The sequence below is a fragment of the Alosa alosa genome, chromosome 23 (genome assembly GCF_017589495.1).
Source record: "Alosa alosa isolate M-15738 ecotype Scorff River chromosome 23, AALO_Geno_1.1, whole genome shotgun sequence".
Lineage (NCBI taxonomy): Eukaryota > Metazoa > Chordata > Actinopteri > Clupeiformes > Clupeidae > Alosa > Alosa alosa.
Genome location: NC_063211.1, coordinates 22,819,237 through 22,841,661, shown reverse-complemented (window position 1 = coordinate 22,841,661; position 22,425 = coordinate 22,819,237). Strand labels below are relative to the sequence as shown.

The 22,425-nt window shown below is 42.3% G+C and overlaps 1 protein-coding gene across 1 annotated transcript in view; it reads left to right on the top strand.

Annotated features, from left to right (window-relative positions):
• Positions 1–22,425, top strand: part of gpc5a (glypican 5a) — a 136,732-nt gene that overhangs the window by 79,391 nt on the left and 34,916 nt on the right. Inside the window, exons 6-7 of the mRNA XM_048235517.1 lie at positions 2,790–2,910; positions 21,333–21,495. Of these exons, the coding sequence (XP_048091474.1) occupies positions 2,790–2,910; positions 21,333–21,495 (284 nt within the window). The remainder of the gene's footprint in view (positions 1–2,789; positions 2,911–21,332; positions 21,496–22,425) is intronic.

Here is a 22,425-nt window from a genome sequence, read left to right as displayed (position 1 = left end):
GAGCAGGCTTACGCTCTCCAGCTCCTTCCCACCCTGTGAGACTCTTTGTACTGTAAGCATATTATGAAATATTAGTGGAATGTCTGCAATGGATCCCATAGGCACCATGAAATATGGGACTGGCTTGAATGAGTTTCTGTGTGTTTGTGTGTGTGTGTGTGTGTGTGTGTGTGTGTGTGTGTGTGTGTGTGTGTGTGTGTGTGTGTGTGTGTATGCATGTGCGTGTGCCTGTGCGTCATGTGTGCATACAGAACTTGTGAATCATGCACACCAGTCCCATTTTGTGCACTTTCCTGGACCGCACTAGAGCTATTAAATGTTCTGCTACAGGCATGGATTTCATATAAGCAATAGCATCTATGCCAAAGCTCCATTATTGAATGAAATATGACTCAAAGAGCAACAGGCTTGGATGTTTTTTTTTTTTTTTTTTTTTTTTTTTTTCAAATACGATTTAAACAACGGGTGCACACCAAGTGTCATCACACCACAAGAATTATGGGTGCAGTTTCATCTACCTGAGTTCGGTATACTGCTGCCTACATACGGCATTCTTCAGCTAGTTTGGCCTCTCCTCCTCCAAAATATTTCAGCTCTGATGAAAACAAATGGGATGTGTGAGCGGCTAATGGACATTTAAATCATGGTCTGGCACATTTGCACTCGTTAGAAATGGGCACAGATGGCAGAGGTATCATTTATCCAATACGGGCATTAATCAATCCATGCCACGGCCGAGCAAAAATGAGCTGTCCACGGAGGAAGTGACTCGTTCTCCATGCTTCCAGATCAGATGATTAGTGTGATATGCTGACCACACTTATCGGGCATCCAAGCATAAATGTGCACTAAAGCAAGACTCATTTACTAATTGTTTTCACCCATATGTACTGTAGTTTCAACACCCGGGTTATTTTTATTCCTCTATGGATCTTTGCTCTTTTCTTTCACATACTGAATGTACCGGTATATGAACATAAAAAAAAGCAGATATGACAGAATGAAATCTAAGAAAGACAGACTAATAAATGTAACTTTTACACTGATTGCAGTGAAAGGACAATCACAACTTTGCTTGAGTGGATCAGGCCCTGTCAGCCAATCATGCCATTCACACCTTCTGTTTTCTGTCTCAAAGACAACACTTCAACTGTGTCTGTGAATCAATCAAATAAAGCGGATGCGAGACATGGACATAGAGTGTGTGTGTGTGTGTGTGTGTGTGTGTGTGTGGGGGTGTGTGTGTGTGAGAGAGAGAGTCAGTGTGAGTGTGAGTGAAAGAGAGAGTGAGAGACAGCAAGTGGAAATGATACAGGGCGAGAATTAGATATATGGAAACACAAGTGACACGGAATGAAAGAGTGAGTTAAAGGGGAAAGGAAAGAGCAACTGCAAGAGGAAGAGAGAGATGCAGAGGCGAAGTCATCGAGGGTCATCGAGGGACATTTGCATTCCTCTGAAGTGACACCCCCTCCCCATCCTCCTCTCTCTCCCTCCCGTTCTCTCTCTCCCTCTCGTTCTCTCTCTCCCTCTCATTTTCTCTCTCCCTCGTTCTCTCTCTCCCTCTCATTTTCTCTCTCCGTCTCGTTCTCTCTATCCCTCTCATTTTCTCTCTCCCTCGTTCTCTCTCTCCCTCTCGTTCTCTCTCTCCCTCTCCCCGCCCGGCGCTGGCTGTTGGCAGTGCGGTTGAAAAGCTGCGGAGAGACAGCGTGCTGAAGGTGACAGCTCCTGGCTGACTCTTCTCTTAAAGCCCTAAGCAGAAATCAAAGCAGGTACTCGGGTACCTTCAGAGGAGAGCTTTCTGCGGTGGCTGAGGGGGGCGGGTAGTCAGGGGCGCGAGGGTGGTAGGGTGCTAGTGTGGGTGTCATGGGGTAGGAGTCGTTTCTCTCTGTGCCTCTGTGCACAACGAGCCAGAGTTTATCCCATCTGCTGGGGTATGAAGGGAAGCTGAGCTTTCAGCGAGGATGATCAGAACTTGGGAAACAATGTAGAGGGATGAAAAAAACAGGGTGACATGTTGTAAATATAAACTTTTTAACAGGATGACATGTTGTGAATGTAAACTTTTTAAGATAAACATCTTCAGGGCAGATTTGTTTTCTAACTCATGCTCACATCATGCCTCTGGTTCTGAATGACAAGCAACAAGGTAGAATGTCTAGTGTTGAGATATAGAATAAACATGGGAATAGTCTGAATTTTGCTCTATTCACTATCCTGTATGTGAAAGCTGTAGTTTCCTAGGGGCTATCAATCCATATTCACAACACAGGAGATTGAAAGCATATTTTTTCGTATAATTTGTCATGTCCCTGCCTTCTCTGGAGGGAGGTGTCCGCCATTTGTGTGAAAATGCAAAATTTGGTTTAAAACATCATATAACACTTTCCACAAATGTCAGCTTTTCAATCGTAGAGCAGTGCACATCCATCTCCAGTTGGCCATAAACTAATCTCTCACTCTTTAGGGAGCCCTATTGTTTTATAGGCGAGCTTGAGTTATGGGTCTGCTACTTCAGGCCTTACTCCGCAGGCTTGTTGCTTGTCGGAGTCAGTGGCACGCTTCTAAATCTCCCCCCTGGTTCATCTGAGGTAGCGTCGCAGACCAGAAACAATGCACCCGAATTGAATTGAATTAAATCCAAACACCCACTTGCTTTTTTAACTCATCTGCTCTTCTTTTCTTCTCCTATCTCTCTCTCTCTCTCTCTCTCTCTCTCTCTCTCTTTTTCTCTCCCCTTGCCTCTGTTACTGACTTCCCTCTCTCTCTTTTCCTGTGAATTTCCGCAGCTATACTCTGCGTGTGGTGGGCAATGGGATTAAGGCTCAGACGGTAAATCCAGAAGTCAAAGTCAAAGGATCGGACCCGGTCATAAATCAGATCATCGACAAACTGAAGCACATCAATCAGGTGAGTCTTCACAGTGGCTTCTGAGATATCGGCCTTATTGCAGCGCATTAATACAAAACAGTTTTGCTCATGCATTATAAAGTAAGCAGAGACCGGAAGAGAAAATGTTGTTTTCTTGCTCTGTAATTCTATCGTGAATAGGTTTTCTGACTCGAAGAGTGTGATGTGTAAGCATTTTCGATACAAGTTGAATAGCAATATAATGTCATACATCATACCATTGTTTGTTCTTCAGATGATGGAAATGAGTTCTTTTTTTCTTTTTCGTTTGACTTTTTAGTTATTTTGTAACAATACTCAGAAGCTGACACAGGCTTTTTGTGAGTGTGGGGGTTGGGGAAGGGGGCTGGGATTAATTCAATCAGAGAGAAAATTAGTTTATGTTCTTTTTAATCTCCCAATGTAGTGCAAAAACATATCAGCAAGATGCCCCTTGGGAAGTGCAAAATCAATGAATACATTTTTAAAAACCCATTTCAGCCTTTTTGCATGCTGGGGTTTTATGGAGCCATCGCCTGCCTTTGGCCAAATCAATGTTCTTCCACCCCTTTAGCAGTAGCCACATCCTCCTTATTTGTGCTGGTGGGGCTGTATTTGATCTGCCTTGTTTCTTCTTTCCTTGTGGAAGATTAGCTCAAGGAGACAAGGGAGTGGTGAGGCTGCATCTTAGCAAAAAGAAAGAACTTTCCGTCACATTCAAGCGCCTCCTTCGCTGGTGTGTGTGTGTCTGTGTGTGTGTGTGTGTGTGTGTGTGTGTGTGTGTGTGTGAGTGTGAGTTTGTATTGTTTTGTTTTGTTTTTTCTGGAATGCAACATGCGGGAAATCTGGACCCACTGTCTCGCAAGCCTTCACACGATGACGCCTCTGTGAATGAATTAGTCATCGGAAGCTGTGAGCCTTTGGTTTGGTGTTGATAATATCACACACACACAAACACACACACAAACACACACACACATCCCACCCCACCCCACCCCCAGCACGCTTAATCATAATGATTACCGGAACGCGTAGAGGACTTCTGCTGGGAATGTCAGCATGGAGGCTGTGGTCCCCGGGGAAATCTATCTGCGGCGCACAGAGTGCCCAGCGCTACGTCACTAGGGCTGCTATGTGGCTGCAGACGAGCGGCTGTGGGAGAGGATGGGGATCCCCAAGAGCTCCAACAGGGGAGAAGGAGCAACTCTTTCATGTGCACTGGCCCTGGGCTGTCAGTCGGCGTAAACAAGCTCTTTATTGAAGAAACTTTAGAATTAGTTCTAGTTGTTAGTTGTTGGTGGTAACTTTTTTCCGTGGTAAATTTCAAGGACTGTCTGTTTTTTCTCTTAGAACTATTTTGTGTCGTATTTCAGGTTGAGGTAATTAAGAATGTTTCAATCATCATTCAACCACTTAAAGCTTTGATATTATGTACCTTAAAAGGAATGCATGGGCACACAGCAGACAGTTTCCAATCCACTGAATTGTTAATTATTAATAACTCTCTGGAAAGATTGTCAGCAAAGTTTTCATATCTCCGTGTCCTTAGATTGCCTGACGAAGATCCAGGGTGATCGAAACGTTGCTATGTTTTTAAAGTAATGTAGCGACCGGCTGTCAATCAGGGAGTGCCCGCGCTATGCATAACCCCGGGCACGCTCATGGTTGGCAGCCTGGTGAGAGGGGGGCGGGACCCCCGGGGAATATAGGCTGTTCGGGAAAGTTCTGTCTTTCGGTTCTGGGCCTGACACGGCCCGCTGTGTATTACATGCTGCATTGTGTGCTTTGTGACAATAAACAAGTTCATGAGACTCTGGCTCTTGGTGAAACGCTACAGTAATAATGTTTATATTTTTGGAGCAATTGCAGTGTGCAGACCACACTTCTTCCACTGTCTTGACATTATTGTCTGACACCTGCGGAAAACGTTTCTTTGGATGTGCGCACCCACTCTCCAAAACGTCCGTGTCCTTAGATATAGAAACAGCTCAATACATCAAGTGATAAACCCATGTAGCTCATTCATCCGTTCAGACAGTCTTCAGTGCAGTTCTTAGGCCAGTTAATGCTGCATGTAGGTTCAACTTGTCTTCAGGGTGCAACTACAGCATTGTATAATATCTGCAGTGTACTGTACTTCCAGGTAGCTGTTTGTCAATGCAGCATCACAAATTCACAGTCCGAGCACATATTTTCTGTGCTTGTTACCCTATTTGGGAGACGATAATTAGTTGGTCACCATGCCACTGGTGCCAGACGAAGCAAGTAGCACTGCAGAATAGCAACATAATGTGGAAGAGACAGTGTTGGGGAATTTATGTTTGAGAAAGGCCCTGAGCGTAGCATGGCTTTAATGCTGTCAGCTCGTAGAAGTTAGCAACGTGGCCGCATTGGCTAGCACAAAAACATTGGACTAATGAGGCTTGTTCTGAACAGCCTCCAGACCTTACGAGGGAGAGCGACTCGAATATGCTTCGAATATGCAAATACGATGCGTGCTTTTAACCTACAACCTTGTAACACGAGTCAGACGAGATGCAGGCGCGGGAGTGCTTTTGTGTCCGTCCGTCCGTCTCGTTGCTCGCGGCTTCTTTCCCTCCGGTTCTTTCTTTCTTTTTTTTGCACTCTCTTTCTCTGTCCCTCTTTTCTTCTTTCTCTGTCCCTCTTTTCTTCTTTCTCTGTCTCTGTCTGTTTCTCTGGCTGTTTCTGTCTCTTTCCTTCCCTCCCTAGTTTTTCAACTTTTCTCTTTTTTTATCAGTCACCATTTTTATCCTCTGTTTCCACCTCTCCCCATTTGTTTTTCCTTTTGTCCTTTCTCTTACAGTCAGTCTTTCTCTACCTCTATTTTTTTCTCACCTGCTTTCCATCTCTCTCTCTCTTTCCATCTCTCTTTCTCTTTGTATATTTATATATTTTTTTTCCTCCTGTGAATATTTTTTTCTCACTCTCAAAGTGAGACCACATCTTATCCTCACCATGAAGCCTTTGTCATTCCAGTATATCTGCTGGAGTTGGAGTATATTTACTCTTGCCTGTTTGGGGTCTGAGATCGCACGTTGAGCCTTAATCCGGCCTGAGCGCTGGTGAGTGGCCACAGTGAGCTCCCAGCAGGCCGACTGGAAGCAGGGGCGTCTCTGCCGACCCCTCCGTTGGCACTCCTGCCTAATCCACACCATCTGTGAGGTGTCACATCTCGCTCATAAATCCATACTGCACCCATTAGTCTCTTCATGGGAATCGCAGCTCTCATTATCTGTTTTTAGCTGTGTGTGTGTGTGCATATATTCATGTGTGTGTGTGTGTGTGTGCATGTGTGTGTGTGTGCGTGTGCACGTGTGTGCTTACATACCGGTATGTGCATAATGTCAGGGTAAGGGGATGTTTGCTGATGTGTGTGTATGTTTATCTGTTTATGTTTGCATATGTATGAATGGCATGTGCATACATGTTTGTGTGTCCACATGCATGCGGATGTGTGCATTTGGATGGTTTGGATGGTGTACATGGCGTTTGCATATGCATGAGTGCACATGCCTGTCCATGTGCTTGTGAGCGAGTGTTTTCGCCCATCTCTCTCAGAGACCAGATGCGTGAATGATGGACAGCTATGGAGCATCGGCATGCAATAGGCCAGTCGCATGAAATGGTGGGCATGCAAAAGCGCTTCTCTCAAGGTTAAATTATCATAACTCAGCCTTCAGCCAGTGCTTGTGAGTTCTGCTAATTAAAACGGTGCTGTCACCGTTAATATTTAGCCTGTTCACCTAGCGTAGTGGTACATCACAACTTGCTTGGCTGGGTGAGATAATGGCTCGTAATGAGACGTGTAAGCGACACTGTCGTTTTCACTGCTCCCTATTGCAAGCTGACTTTAAGTAAATTGGGACCTTTTGTAAATGATACGTTCAGACTGATATGTGATTGTAGTATTATGCCTTTTAAGGGCGTCATGATAGTATTGTTCTGGGTGGGGGGATCAAATGGTTTAAAAAAAACTTGAAATTCAAACAGGTGGGCAAGCCCGATAAAGTGGGTTTCATTTATATGCAAATCAAAAGGGTGACCAATCAATTATTCTCATTTGAATAAAGACTCCAGTACTCTCCGGTCTTCCTCTGAAGCCATCGATTGAACTGCTAATCCCAGTCTGTGCTCCTCTCACGCCTGTCCGCTGGGTCAGAAGTGGCGGGAGCTGTTCACCTTAAAGCTGCCCTTCCTCACACACCACACCAGAACAGACAGAATGGAAAGGCATGCTTAAATCTCCACCATCTTGATTTTTTTTAAGGATAAATGAAGGATGGGGTAGGGGGGAAAAAATAAAATAAAAAACTCTCCCAAATTTCATCAAAGGTTTTTCGGACTATTTGAAACCATGAATTACTTGCAGGCTCCCCTTTCCTTCCCCCCTCTCAGCCCCTCTCCCCTCTCCAGATCAAATGAAGTAGAGGAGTCTGCGGAGACTTCTGTGGGCCTTGTGTCCCTTTCTCGCTTGCTTCTCTTTATTCCCCCGGCCACTGCTCACTGCCATGCGTGTCACGATTGAAATCACATGCAATCAGCCTTTGCCTATAGGTTGAATTATTTACTGTGCATTGACGTGCAGTCGGGGGCTTGTTTTGGTCTGTGAATTATTGATGTTCTTCAACATTTTTCTCGAGCAAAGTATTTACACTGAAAATATGTCCTGCTTTTAAATTGCTGCAATTACCTTTCTCTTTCTTTAGGAGAACAATCTCTCCATGCGATGAATTGTAGCCAAATCACACTGAGAGTGAAACATGGAAAATTAAGTACACAGTTTAGTTTATAGAGGAGTAATTGCCACTTCATTTAACATCTGAGCACTTAATGTGGCTTGGAGACCTCTACCTGAAATGGGTGTCAGAGTTCAGGCCTGGGTCTCTCATCTGGATCCATTCAATGACTGCTATGAGACAGTTCACAGGTGAAGACATCTCTCAGGGTTACCCATAAATTAGGCATTGGGGTTTGCCAGAGACCTCATTACACGGTTCTGCCGTCCTCTCTCCTCCACACGGTAGCCATGGAGACAGAGTGGTAATGTCGTTTACATTCCATTCTGTGTTCAGCTGATGACGTGTCTTTTTTGGGACAAGACAAGCAGAGGTGCGCCTGTCTGGTCCCTAAGCTTGAAACGTGAGCCTCACTGCTTGTCACTGTCAAGCCAATGTATCATGACATGTCAAGTCAGTGTATCATTGATTGTGGTCCTATACCTTCTAGGTTCCACAGACACCAAGCCAACTGCAATGCTGTCTTCACATAGTAGGGTTGGGGTAAGGTGCTGTAGGTAGGTAATGGCAAAAAAAACATGGAGAGAGTCTGAGTCGTTGTGAAGGAGAGAGAAAGAAAGAAAGAAAGAAAGAAAGAAAAACAGAAAGAAAGAAAAAAAGAAAGAAAGGGAGAGAGGAAGGCCATGAAAGAAAACAAGATAAAGAGGAAGAAATATGAAAGTCCATAGAGAATGACAGCATTTTCAAAAGCTCAAAGAGAATGAAGAGAAAATAGAGAATGGATGAATGAATGAATGAATGAATGAATGAATGAAAGAAAGGATCGATATATGGATGAGAAAGAAAGAAGCTAGAAGAAAGAGAAAGAAGACACCTGGTGAGTGTCAGTGTCCCAGCGGCTGCTGATAGGTGGAAGGAAAGTGATCTCCCCCCGGCTCCTTGGCCCATTCATTCTAGTCCCTGGATCAATTTTATAGAATTTCATGGAGTGAGCTCTGAGCTGCCAGTAATTCCGCATTGGCAGGTAGGCTGGGAGAGCAGGGTGGCAGATACCGGCTGCCCCACAGGCCTCTGCCCGCACCATCGCCCCCCTCTCTGCCCGGCACGAGCCAGGTGACAGGACATTGGCCGAAGCTAATGAAATAAATGGGCAATAAAGGGCCTCAGGGGTGGAGAGAACCAGGCATGTGTGCAGCACAAATAGGGATTGAGAGTACTCGTGATTGTGCTTGTTTGCGTGTGCGTGTGTGTGTGTGTGTGTGTGTGTGTGTGTGTGTGTGTGTGTGTGTGTGTGTGTGTGTGTGTGCGTGCGTGCGTGCGTGCGTGCGTGCGTGTCTGTGTGTGTGTGTGTGTGTGTGTGTGTGTGTGTGTGTGTGTGTGTGTGTGTGTGTGTGTGTGTGTGTGTGTGTGTGTGTGCGTGCGTGCGTGCGTGCGTGCGTGCGTGCGTGTATGTGTGTGCGTGTTTCTGTTTCTGTGTCTGTGTGTGCGTGTGTGTGAGGTTGTGCGTTTCTGTTTGTGTGCACACAACAGAGAGAGGAACACAAAAGAGACAAGGGAAGCATGAAAAATAGATCACCTGCAGAGTTAGAGACACGTCTTCATGAAAGGGCATACACACATGCTTCATCTACCCCCCATCTTATTCTGTCTCCCTCTCGCTCTCCCACCTTTTCACACACACACACACACTCTCTCCCTAACACACACACACACACACACTCTCTCTCTCTCTCTCTCTCTCACACACACACACAGACACACACACACAGACACACGCATATACCCACACTCAGCAAGTGCACAGATAAATCCATGCGATATTGTCAAGCTAGGCCAGCAGAAAGCCAAAGCTGAATGCTGCTGTCCCAGCGTTGGCGCACATTGCACTGCTCACAGGCGTTTGTTTCTCCGTCAAGGTGACACTCCGTGTCAATATGACCTTTTTCCTCCGGAGACCGCGACGCCAATGATGAGGCTCAGCAAGTCTGGAGTGTAAATGAGGCTCGGACAGCTGTGCCCCGTCCATCAATGTCACCTGACCTTGTCTTAACCACACAGGAAGTCCACCACTGAAAAATCTATCAAAGCACTTGTGTACAAAACCGAGGACATACCATTTTTGTTTTGCTAGTGTTGATGGTTTCTTCACACTTTATTTTTCTCGTCCCTTAATGCTACACCTGGCTAAAATAGGGTTTTCCTGTTGTTTTGTTGATTTCTTATTGTTTACTGTAACCGTAATTACATGTTATGGAATTTAATATAGCTTTCCTTTCCATAAATCCAAAATGGATAACACAGAACCAATAGAATCTCTAAAATGGGAAGTGCTGAAATCATGCTGTAGACACTGAGAGAGGAAAATACTTTATGGTTATTTTAAAGTGCTGGCTCGGTATAACAAATGAATCACAAACCTGACCTTCAGAATATCAGGGCTAATGTACCATTTAAAGAAACTCAGACCTGTCCAACAAGATTTTTCTTTCTTTCTTAATTTTCTTTTCTTCTTCATTTTGTTTGACCTTTCGTCATGTTGTCAGGACTGAAATGGAAGCACGGTTTTTATGCATTTAAAAAGGCCTACAGTAGGTCTTCATATTAATTTATCAGCCTTGTTATTCAAGAAGCAATTTCGTTCAGTAATTTAATTTAGTTGATATCAAGAAGTCATGAAATATATAGATGTTACAGAGTTCAGAAAAGTAACATTTCTGAGCACTTTCTGAAACTTTCTGAGCAAACTAGCTTGAAACGCAACAGAATTGAAGCTTTTGGAACACCAGACATGAATAACTATCCTTGAGTGAATCACTCAGTACAATAAGTGAGCTTTTTAATTCATAGACACTTTCATTAGTGACATTTAAACATCCAACCTCTGGATCGATGTTTTTCTTACATCTATTACAGTTACAGTTAGTAAGTATTTTCATATTTATGTTACACAGTACAGGAATGTGTACACCCAGTAGTGTTTTACATCATCCAATATTTGGACATTATGCATGTACATTGAATTGTATTATTCACAAAAAAAGTGATTATGCTGGATTAAAAGGAATGTAAAATGGCATGTACTTGCTCATCTCAGCAAGCAGATTGATAAAGAAATGGCTGACTGCTGAGGGGTCCTTTTTGGGTGGGGTGGGGGGTGGTTGTGGTGGGGGTGTCGCTCCCCTTTCCGTGAGACTCTTTGGGGCTTCTGACTGGACCCTGAGCGATGTTCCTCTTGTGGTTTCCCCATTAGCGCGCGGTGGATTCCGTGTTTCTGGAAGTTATATAAACAGCATCTGTGGGTGTTTGTTTAAAGCCCGGGACACCCAGGCTCATGACAGACTAATTTACAGAGGGGGAAAGAAACCGGGTTAGACGACTCTCTCTCTCACACACACACACACACACACACACACACACACACACACACACACAGGGGTGTGATGAATGGGCTTTGTATGTGAAGGTATAGCTGGACGTGTGTCGTCTCAGCTCCCTGGTGGAGGTGCTGCTGTGTGTCTTTGTCTCCGAGAGGAAGGTTGTGGCAAGGGCGCAGAGCACTAGCAGCTGTTTCTTGATCCAGATCCTGAAGATGCTTTCGATGCACCAAACAGTTTCTCTAGCCAGAGGTTCACAGGACTGCTCTGATAACGCTTTCCTACTTTTAAACAAATTAACTCAACATTGATTTTTTTTTTTTTTTTGATCTCATTTCTTATTTTTGTAATGATTTCAAGTAGTCTGTACGTTCAAAGGAAGTACTTTGTGATTCCATTTTCGGTGAAAGTAAGACCCTTTGATAATACATGTCTAGACTGGGATAAGATTAGTGGTAAGAAAAAGCAAACATCAAAGCCATCTTTGTCCGTCTGCTGATGTACCTTCGTTTCTATATCTTTTCTTGTTTTCCAATTTATCTTCTCAAGATTAGAGTCTCTCTCTCTCTCTCTCTCTCTCCTCTCTCTGTCCCTTTCTCTCTCATATAGAGGATATAACTCCTCTAACTGAGAGCTCTCTCTCTCTCTCTCTCTCGGAATTCATCTTTGGTTAGGCCAGCCAGTGTTATCCAGAGCCGACTGTGTTGTGACGTCGGAGACAGATGGATTTTCAAAAATAGTTTTCATAGCCCTGGCTGTGCGCACACGATAAGACATCCTCGGCTCACGGCTCATTTAGATCATCAGCTAATAAACCACCCATTAACAGTCAGCCCGGCGTCACAATGATCATCGCCGGTTATCTAGAAAGGCACAAAATGTCAGCCGCTCTGTCACGCGCTCTCTGACAGTCTGATTTGATTTGGGGCGACGGCATAAAACCCTTGAATCCTTGGAAGATCAAATATCCATAGTGCTTGTTATTCAAGCCTGGATGGGTATGCCAATTCACTGTTCCATGGTGTTTCTGTTAACATTGTTAAACGCATCTTTAAATAGGGCTGTGCAATGTTTTAGAATGTCATCTAGGTTTATTTGTTTACCAGTTGGCTTAGTGGTGTTCCTCTCCAGTTGCCATTTATAATTTGGAAAAATGACAGTAAATCGAGAATCATAATCTTTTTTTGTTTTCTTTCCTCATGCAGTGTTGACAGTTATGCCCTGGCTCTCCTAGTGACAGTAATCTCATTGTAGTTTATTTGAGAAGTCATTTTCTACATATGATGCCAACTTGTAATGGGATAGTAATGAGTTTCATAGGGGATTTTTCTTGAATTTGATTTTATTTACTTTTTCCAAAAGGAAAGTTATAAGGAGGCTGAATACAAAATATATGCAGCTCAGTTCTTTTGACATTTAATTTGTGGCTTTCCACGCATATGTAAACAAAGTTATATTATGGCAAATAAATAAAGAGATATAAATAAGCGAAAGCTTTACACTGTTACTGACACAGCTGTTGCTCTCATGGTCTTAACAGGCCATAGCAGAACCCTCTTAGACATGCTAAGTTGCCAAGCACAGCAATCCTTTTCCTGAGCTGTCAAGAACCCCACTACTACCACCACCCACCCACCTCCTCTCTCTCTCTCTCTCTCTCTCTCTCTCTCTCTCTCTCTCTCTCTCTGTGTGTGTCTCACCATGTACATACTTGTGAATATCTGAGGTCATGACTCGTCATTCAGTGTTCCATGAGAAGCTGTTACTTCCTGCACAAATCAATCTAATCCCGCTCTGTTGGCCCCTGGGTCTGGCACCCCGACCCCTAAGGACACTGGGAGATAAGCAGCAGAGAAGGATGGGGCTCAGCTTGAATAATTACCAATTATCCTGATTGATCCCAGGATACAGGAGCAAGTGTTGCCAGTCCCCCCACCCCCACCCCCACCCACCCACCCCTTCACACACACACACACACACACACACACACACACACACACACACACACACACACACACACACACACACACACACACACACACACCAAGATACATCCTATACCTCCAGCTGTCAACCTCTGTCAAAGATGGAGCTTGATTGAGAAGGGAAGTCTCCCGGGCCATTACTGAGGAAGTAAACACATACCAGATAGATTGTAATAGGCATGAATGTAACAGGTCATTCATTTAGTCTTTATTTGCTCTGTTATTCTTTAATTTCATCCTCCTTCAGAGGCAGAGCCCCCAGCGTTTTCGTCAGACTGCATTGAGCGCTCACTAGAGGCACCCCAGATTGTGTATACTCTCTTTGTTCTTTTCTGTTTGTCCCACCACGGCCACTTGTTATGCATATATTACACATATTATTGATCAGTGATGTGCATCACTGCGAGACCACGTAGAGCATAATAATGAACCGCAGTGGAGGGAATGAAATAAACAGGTCTAAAGTTGCATGCTTATCCGCACAGCCAGTCCAGTATGCCGTATAAAATAATAAAGAACCCCATAGGGGCTGGAGCACTAAGCAAACTAACCCGTGCAGTAATATAATTCATCTCTCGTCCCTGTTTCTAATGTAAATGTTCGTGGTCACTCGTACCGCTAACCTCAATATACAGTGCTGTGGGATGACTTAAACATCGCCGGGGCGGCGGGTAATTGCATTCGGTCAGGGATGTGAAATACTCTTACTATATCATTGTCACAATCTCCATACATGCACAGGCTCTGGCATCCCCTGGTCCTTTTGTAGTTCCTTGGGCTCCTGTTAATGGGGATATTGATCATTCTGACATGGTCGACATTTCTGTAAACCAGTGCCGGGCCACCCCATTTGAAAGTGTGCTGCGTCAGAGCCTGAATGCATTTAGATGACTTCATTTCGTTCCAGCACAAAGAGCTCTTCTTTTAAAGATAGCCATCACCCATACAAAACTTGGCCTTTAAAGGACATCGTTTTTTTTTTCTTTCTTTTTTCTCGACGTACGTGTTAAACAAAAGTGAAAGGAAGGAAGATAGCCATCTGCTATCTCAGGCTAAAGCTTTCATCTTGCGTTTTTAGCACTCTTGAGATGGAAAGCTTCCTTTAAAGAGAACCCACTAGATTGTCGAAAATCAACGAAAAAAAGCTCTCCAAGAAATCAATGCGGGCTCTTCAGTAATAATTTCATACTTTGCTTTGTGTTGCATCTATTAGCATTAACTAGTATTAGCATATGAGACAACCTGTTACTTCTACATCTTTAGCATAGATATTTGCAGAAGCTTGTGGGGTACACTATGTAGTATATTTATGTTTACATAATTTAATATGTAACAATGCAATGTTGCCCATATTTCTTGGCTCAGTGGATGTAAACACCTCTTTGCAAACTCTTCTCAACTCTGACTTTTTAGCTGTTATGAACACATTTTTCTTTTTTCCCTTCTTTTTTTGGTGGAACCTGCCTCTGCAGTGTTTTTTAGTATACCTCTGCAGTCCCATTCAGTTCTGCTCTTATGTCTCAGAGCTTGTACCCAAACTCTGATGTAAAGAATCCATTCTCTTGTGAATTACATAAGTAGCAGGGTAGTGTTTTGTGACCTCCGAACAAAAGGCTTTCAGAGCAACACCTATCTCTCTGTAAAGGCTGATGAAAATTCCACAACATAGCCTGCTGTCACAGCTATGTTGATTAATGCACTACAATCATCCAAGTCCTCCAAGCTTCCTCTCTTTTTTACTCTCTTTGAGGCAATCATATTTTGACAAGATTTGCATAGCTAAGAACTGTCATAGGGTACAATTGACAGTTTGTACCACTCAAGTACATGCTGCTTGTGTCCCCTAGTTTAAGCCCCAGCCTGCATATATATTTGATGCATCTCAAAACTTTGTCTCGAAACCAAGTTTTGAAATACAACTCTTTTTTTAAGTACTGCTTTCATGTAATACAAAAATACAGCAGGTTGTGGTCAATCTTTGAAACAAGCAGTCATAAAAAAGCAGGTGGTTAGAGAGAGTGACACTGTATAAATTGGGTTGTGATACTTCTCTAAATCAGAGCTTCTGTGAGTAAATCTTGTCTCGCCTCAACATGTCAAAATACTTCATGTACCTGCGGACGGAATAATAATCACAGGCTTGGCATAGCCTTATTTCATTTACAGGATCGAGGCTAATAGCACTGTCACATAGAGCAATAAATCACGGCTCTGGCTGCTCAATAGCAATCAACTGGAGTCAAATAAAATCCCATTTGTTTTCCATCTCAAGTGTAAAGAAAGATTAGGCCTCTGATTGACATTTGTAAGGTCAAGTTACACTCATGTTTACCTCTAACTGGGGAGGAAAGGGTATCAGAGGTCGCCTCAGGAAAATGTCGGCTCACTGGCATGTTTTTGTTGTTGTTGTTGTTGTTGTTGTTGTTTAGTGTTGATGTGCAAGCAACGTTTGTAAATATATGGCTCATTATGTTTCAATTATTTATAACAGCCTCAGCTGTTTTTATTGCATTTCAATGGGGATACAGACAGTAAGATAGGTAAAGCAGGCTGTCAATGGATGTTATTGGGAGTGTTCCAAAAAGCTCTGGTCTGTCATTTTCTTGTTATCAGTAACAAAGTCTTTGAGTATGGGTTTTTGGAAACCCACATCCTAGATAATATAACCTCTTAATCGTGTTGTGAGAAACACTGACAGGAGTAAGAGCTGAACTGGAGCTGTGTGTTGTCATTAGTGTACATTGTTCCAACCTTAGACACAGAACAGTAATTACTCTTGTCAACTCACAGATTTGGATAGCTGTTGCAGAATGAGCAAATGTGGGAATGGATGCAAAGCATCTTATTTTCTTTCTGCAGCTGTGCGTTTTTTCTGTTTCTACCACAAAAGACTGAACGACACGTCTACAGCCATCTATTTTTTTCTGTGAGAATTGGGAGTGATAAGTGGAAGCTCTTGTGTCTGTCCGTTAAACATAACTCAATTATGAATCAAAGTGTGTGACAATTAAACGGCTTTCCCGGCAAAAACATGAATGTGAGAGGGAAGAAAAGGATTCTTTTTTTCCCCCTCAGTCCCTCTGAGACCAGTAGGAATGTGTTGCTCAGGGGCAGTTTTTGCAGAGATGGGAAAAAAACAGGGGTGCTTTTTCGCCTCCTCCAAAAAAAAAGAGAGGCCTCTCTGGCATTTGCCAGGAAAAACATTTGTGATTGAGGAGCAGTGTGGCGGCCATCAGTTTAAGGATGGTTATCTAACCTCTGGCTCTCAAGAACACGATTGCCTTAGTGATTCCACTCCATTTTTCTTAGCTGACAACCACAGTGTTTGACATTTGTCTGTTATTCCGGAAAAAATCAGGGCACAGTTTTGACAGCATGTGTTCAACTAAGTGAGAGTGACAATATTTTCCAATCCAAATCAAATCCAAAGTAAAATATAGTTATGCAGCTAGCAATTATTGCATACTTTCTTGAACAGGATGTGTGATTATTTCGCTCCTGATTAATAGTCCATCTCTTTTTGAGGCTAAACAAACACACTGAACTGAGAATGGTTTTATCGTTAAGTGAATTTCTTCCTGCATGTTCTCTTTCCTTATTGAATTCAGGCTGTCTGCTCTAAGTCTGCTCTGTTTGTCTGATTTGAAGGGGTGACACAGAAATCAAAATCCTCTTCCGTGTTATGGAACATATGGGGCCCTATTTTAGTAAGATAGCGATTTTTGGATCATGCGCCAGACGACACCTTATGTTGTTAATTGCCACACCTCTGGGCACAAGGTTTAATAAAAGAGCAGCGTATTGGCAAAAAATTCCTCACTTTATTGAGTGTAAGATTAGAATAAGCCTTGTAATGCGCTTTGACCACCTTGTGCCAGGTGCACGATAGGGCCCCTTATGTGGTTAATTGCCACACCCCTGGGCGCAAGGTTTAATAAAAGTGGAGCGCATGGCGAAAAATTACTCACTTTTTTGAGTGCAAGATTAGAATAAGCCTTGTGACGCACTTGGGCCACCTTGTGCCAGGTGCACGATAGCTTTTGACTCTTTTCTGCTCAGGTCAGGAAGAGCAGTCAACCAATCAAGCAGTCAGTCTCAGTCATTTACATTACAGTGAGAATAAGAACACAAAAACAACATTGTCCTTGTTGTTGTCATCGTTAGAACTTCTAAAAGTAGGCTTTATGTCAGTGTGTCCAGAGACAGAATAGAGGAAAATAGAGGAAGTTTTTTTTTTTTCTGTAGGCTTGAAATGATTTCTGTTGTGTATTTGAAACATTTTCTAGTACCGTGTTCCTATCTGGGTCGAACTTTGATTTCATTTGCTGTTTGATGCTGGTTGATAAAGTTATATTGCACTGACTGGCAAGGTCACACCAGAGTGACAGCTCTGGGTAGAAATGAATGAAACCCTGATTTTTGACAGAGAAGTCCTAACAGGAACATCTGTATAGAGAGAGAGAGAGAGAGAGAGAGAGAGAGAGAGAGTGTGAGAGAGAAAGAGAACACTATACTGAGTGTTTTGTTTAATTTTGGTTCTAATACCAGGACAATATTTCCCTTGATTCCACTGTCTGATAGAAATTGTAAAAGGCAGTTTGATGATTGATTTCTGTTTCTACAAGCTCCATTGTTTGCATCTCAAGAGAGAGTTGCTGTGATATGACCTCTCAAGATCTGGCAAACACAGTTCTCTGGCTGCTGATCTGCTTTTGCAAGACGCACTCTGGAATGTGGGGAATGACCCTGCAAACTTGTTTTAAATTGCTCCACTTAGATTTTAGACATACTGAAAAAGATCCGTGTTAAAACAGTAAGCCCAGTTTTTTTGTGTTAGTTAGTTTTATGCCTATTATTCACAACAATTTATAAAAAATGACTTTGCCAGGAAGTTTTTTTTGTCATGGATGCTGTCCATATTTTGTTATTTAATGTCCTTTTCACAGACACTGTCTTTGTTTAGATTGCGCATAAAGCCCTACAGCTCTGATTGGTGGCGCTATACCTCGTTCTATACCTCTTGCTCCACCTGTGTCTCGCATCAGATGTGGAAGTGATATTTCCATATGGGACCATAATGTGGACATGCAGAAGGTAGTACTCATAGCTCATACTAGGTCCAACAGTGAGAAGGTGTTAAACCGGTTGTTTTACACATGTACTGTAGGCCTCTTAATTTCAATGATCATAGGCTTTCTAACTTGTATGTTTGTGATCACCGATGTTTGTTGCATTTGAGGTTGTTTTCAACCATTTGAAATGTAAGTGGCATTGCCTGACAACTCAGAGAACGTATTTTGTTGCTAAACTCGGATACCATAACTTAACATACACACACATTTAGATAGACGACCTGCGGGGTGGATTGCACTTGTTTACATCATAGTGTCTGGTCAGTAATCCTGCTGTGTGTGCTCTGCATAGTAATTTGTGAGGATAAAGCAGTTGCTTATAGTTTGCACGCCCCATACTTAATGTTCTCGATTTGTCCAGTGTGGCTTTACAGAGGCAGAAGCTGCAGGATCCATCTCTGCAGTGTGTGTGTATATCCGTATATGCTCCAAACCTATGCTAAACCAGTCCAGTGGGAAGTTAACAGTGGGAGGCAATCATACTTACAACATGGAAACTCTAAATGAATGGGATATGGAGGACCAAAGATGACAGGATAAATAAATAAATGCAGACATAAATTAGGAGATGTACAAATGAATAGATGAATGTACAGTTTGGTCATGGAACCTAGTTATTAATTAATTTAATTATGTATTTCTTCATTTATTTCTGTATTTCTTCATTTATTTATTTCTGTCTTTCTATTTATTTACGTAGGCTATGTATTTCCACATTGCTTGACTTATCTGTTCCATTTCCACATTGCTTCATTTATGTAGGCTATTTATGTAGCCTAGGCTATTTCTACATTGTTTCATTCTTTTAATTATGTATTTCCCCATTGTTTAAATAATTTACTGTAAATATTTACTGTACGTAAATGAGGTAGCAACTAGAAAATGTAATTTCGAGGAAATTACCAGTGCATGAAAATATAAACATACTGTATATTAACATAAAATGCAAAACAAACTTTTACTTGGAAACAGTTGGCAGGAGTCATAGTTGATAACAACTGACAGTTGAAATGTCTGAACAGTTAAATAGTTGAGTAGTTTAAATAGTTAAATTATTTAATAGTGAATTATTGTTGTGAGGACATTTATTTTGAAACAGTTGTGGGCAGAGGAAATAGTTGAACAGAATAGTCTTAAGAGAGCCAGATTGTATGCTTAAAGCCTTAGACAGAGTATATAGTTTAAAAGTTGAATTTAGATAGTGTAATGGATGTTGATAGACAGAAAGTTGAATGGATGTTGATAGGCAGATTGTTTAATGGATGTTGGTGGATAGTTTAATAGGTGGATGAGTGAATGGTTTGAAGAGGATGAATGGATAGAAAGTTGGATGGAATGTGCCTTATATCCTTGTAGAATGGAGAGACACAGAGAGAGTTGGCCTAGTTAAGCAGAAAGCAGTTGATACAGGTGCAATCAGTTTAACTGGCCCTTTGATGGGTCCTAGTAGTGAGCAGCTGGAAGTTGATACAGGTGCAAATCAAGTTAATTAGTCCATTGTGATGTCATAGTGCTAATGCAAAGTCTATGGGGAAAAATAAGCTTGTTTTTTATTAATATCTCAAAAAGTATAAAGTTTACAAAAGTGAAAAATACATTCCCCACGTGTCCTTTTCAAGACCTACGTTACAAAGTTTGAACAAAGTTTCTACGTTAAACGGTTAAAGCTGAATTAGATGCAGAAATTTGGTGGGAAGAAGAAGAAGAAGAAGACTTCGGATAACAGAACAGTGCATTTGCATGCACTGTAATTAGGTAATTGTGGAAATTAATTAGGCCTACCAGTTTGACCAAACTGTAGATACATGTATTTATTTGTAGCCTACATATCTAATCTATGTCTGCAATTATTATTTTTTTATCCTGTCTTCTTTGGTTCTTCATACTCCATTCAGCAGCTGCCTAACTCCCGTCAAACAGCACCGATTTTTTTTTTTTCACATTTTTCCAACCGACAGTATGCCGTGAACATGATCAACTGAGCTCCGTGTTAAAATTGGCTGGAGTTCTCCTTTAAATGTCTGTCAACTGCAATGAAGATGTCTGCCACAAATTAAATCTGGAGTCCAGTTCAGGCATATACGATCACCTATGTTCTTGGCTCAGTTAAGCTGCTTGATGTGTTGAATAAGTAGGCTCTTTCTGAAATGTGGAAAGCGTGAACTAAGTTTGTCTCTGATTATGACTCTGCGGTAGCCTTTTGTGCGCTTCCATTTCAGTGGGAATGCACCATTTAATTATAGGGCAGGAAATTAAGCAAAGCCATTTTACCCATGGTATGAATAACTTCATTATAGCCCACTGTGTGGGAGGCAGGTTAATATCTATGTTCTGCCATAGCTCACGTCCCCCCTCAAAGTTTTGCCATTTCTTTTTTATTTCTGGCTGTATAGCCTTCCTTGTTATTTCTGACTTAATTTTCTTTCTTTCTTTCTTTTTTTTCTTTCTTTATTTCTGCCTCTTTTGTTCTCTCTCTCCCCCCCCTCCTTTTTCTCACTCTCTTTCTTTCTTTGTTGCTTTTATGGTCCTTTCTTTAAAAAAAACATGTTAAGTTCTGCAGCACTGTGCGTGGGCAGACTCTAAAACAAGCTCAAAGTGGCTGCTCTGTTCTGCAGTTTGTGTGTCTCCGTCAGCCGTCCATCACGGCTGGAATAATCCATTAGGTCTGCCACTTAATCCACTAATATTGAACCACTACAGTAACTAATTACCGCGGACAATTACAGCAGGCCTATAAAGCCCCTACCTGTCTGATAAATACAAACAGCTTTCAATGTCTGAGAGGTGGTCCTGCATCTCAATGAGGTAATTAAGGCAAGTCATTATCACTGTGTATGACTGTGTAGTTCACAAAGTTTGCCACCATTAACAAGCAGCACAGGAACACTGAAATTATTAGTGCTTATTAAAGGATGTGGTTATTATTGCCGTTATCAGGTCAAAGCGGCTTAACAGGACTTTTTCAAGGAAATGTAAGATGATTATTTGCACTGGTGCTTTGTTGTGTCGATTGTCTCATAGTTCTTCAATTATTTTCAAGTGTAATTGCATTTGCTCGACCAAAACTCTTCATCTTCTTATTGCCAATGATTGCAATTGAATTGTGTTTTCATAATGACGTGAATAACAATGTATCTGCTGAGATTATTAGTATATGTTTATGTGTAGTGAATCGTTGTCTTCGTCTTTCTGCAGCTGTTACAAGGGAAGTCGATCCCAAAGTTTGGGACTCTAGACGAGATTGAGACGGGCAGTGGTGACCGTGAGGGACATTACAGCGGCGACTGTGACGACGAGGACGGCTGCTGGGGGTCAGGAAATGGAGACGTGAAGAGGACAATCCTGAGAATCTCCAAACGTGAGTGCTCTCATCATGTCCACTTGATCACAAACAAGGCCTTGGCGTTGCAGATGAATGATTTTAACTATGGTCAGTCTGGGAGTGAGCTTGTTCTGTATTGACCCGTAAGCAGTGGTGTTTATTGTATCCCTTATCCGTAAATAGGGGAGAAAGTATTGCCGGCAAAAATCATTTTAAACACTTTTCTATTTCACACTGAATTCACAGAAACATATAACATTGTAACAGTCTGGTGAGATGCCACATGTTCTAAGCATCTTACCAGACTGTTACGATGTTACGATACGTAGGCCATCGAGACATCCAGTATTCTCACCTGAGTGTAGACTTACCTGACAGGTACTTTAGCCTGTGCTGTTCCCGTGGGACGGTTCTAGCAGAGCTAGAGGGATCCTGCTAAAGAACGAGGGGATTCAGACAGATCCCGACAGAGTCTGGCTCACAGCGGTAGGTAGAATAGGCAGTAATCGCTTCAAAGCTGTCCTGCTTCCCCTGAAAGGAAGTGAGTTTCCATTTGTCCATCAGTGACAAACAGGTGAAAATATTTTTATATTTTGTTGAAATTAGATTTTTCTGTGACATTATTTTGATTTTGCCCCATGGAAATGTTTTCTGTGGAAAGCCAAATGTCCAGGCAAATGTCCAAAAAGTAAAAAGACCTCTAGTGTAGTACAGCTAGTTCTCAACTCTAGGGCATTTTAATTAGGGCAACGTTCATGACTTCCTAATGAACTAAATCACTTCATACAACAATGTTATGATTGTTTCTAAAATAAATTCCCCTCCGATCACAAAGAGCTCAGTTGTTGCCAAGGGGTTTGGCTGGTGTCGGGTGGGTTGGGGATGTAGTGGTGAGGCTCCGCCTTAATAATCTCACCGCCCGCCCTTCTCTCTGCATCAGCTGATCTCCCTCACCTGTCGTCGCCC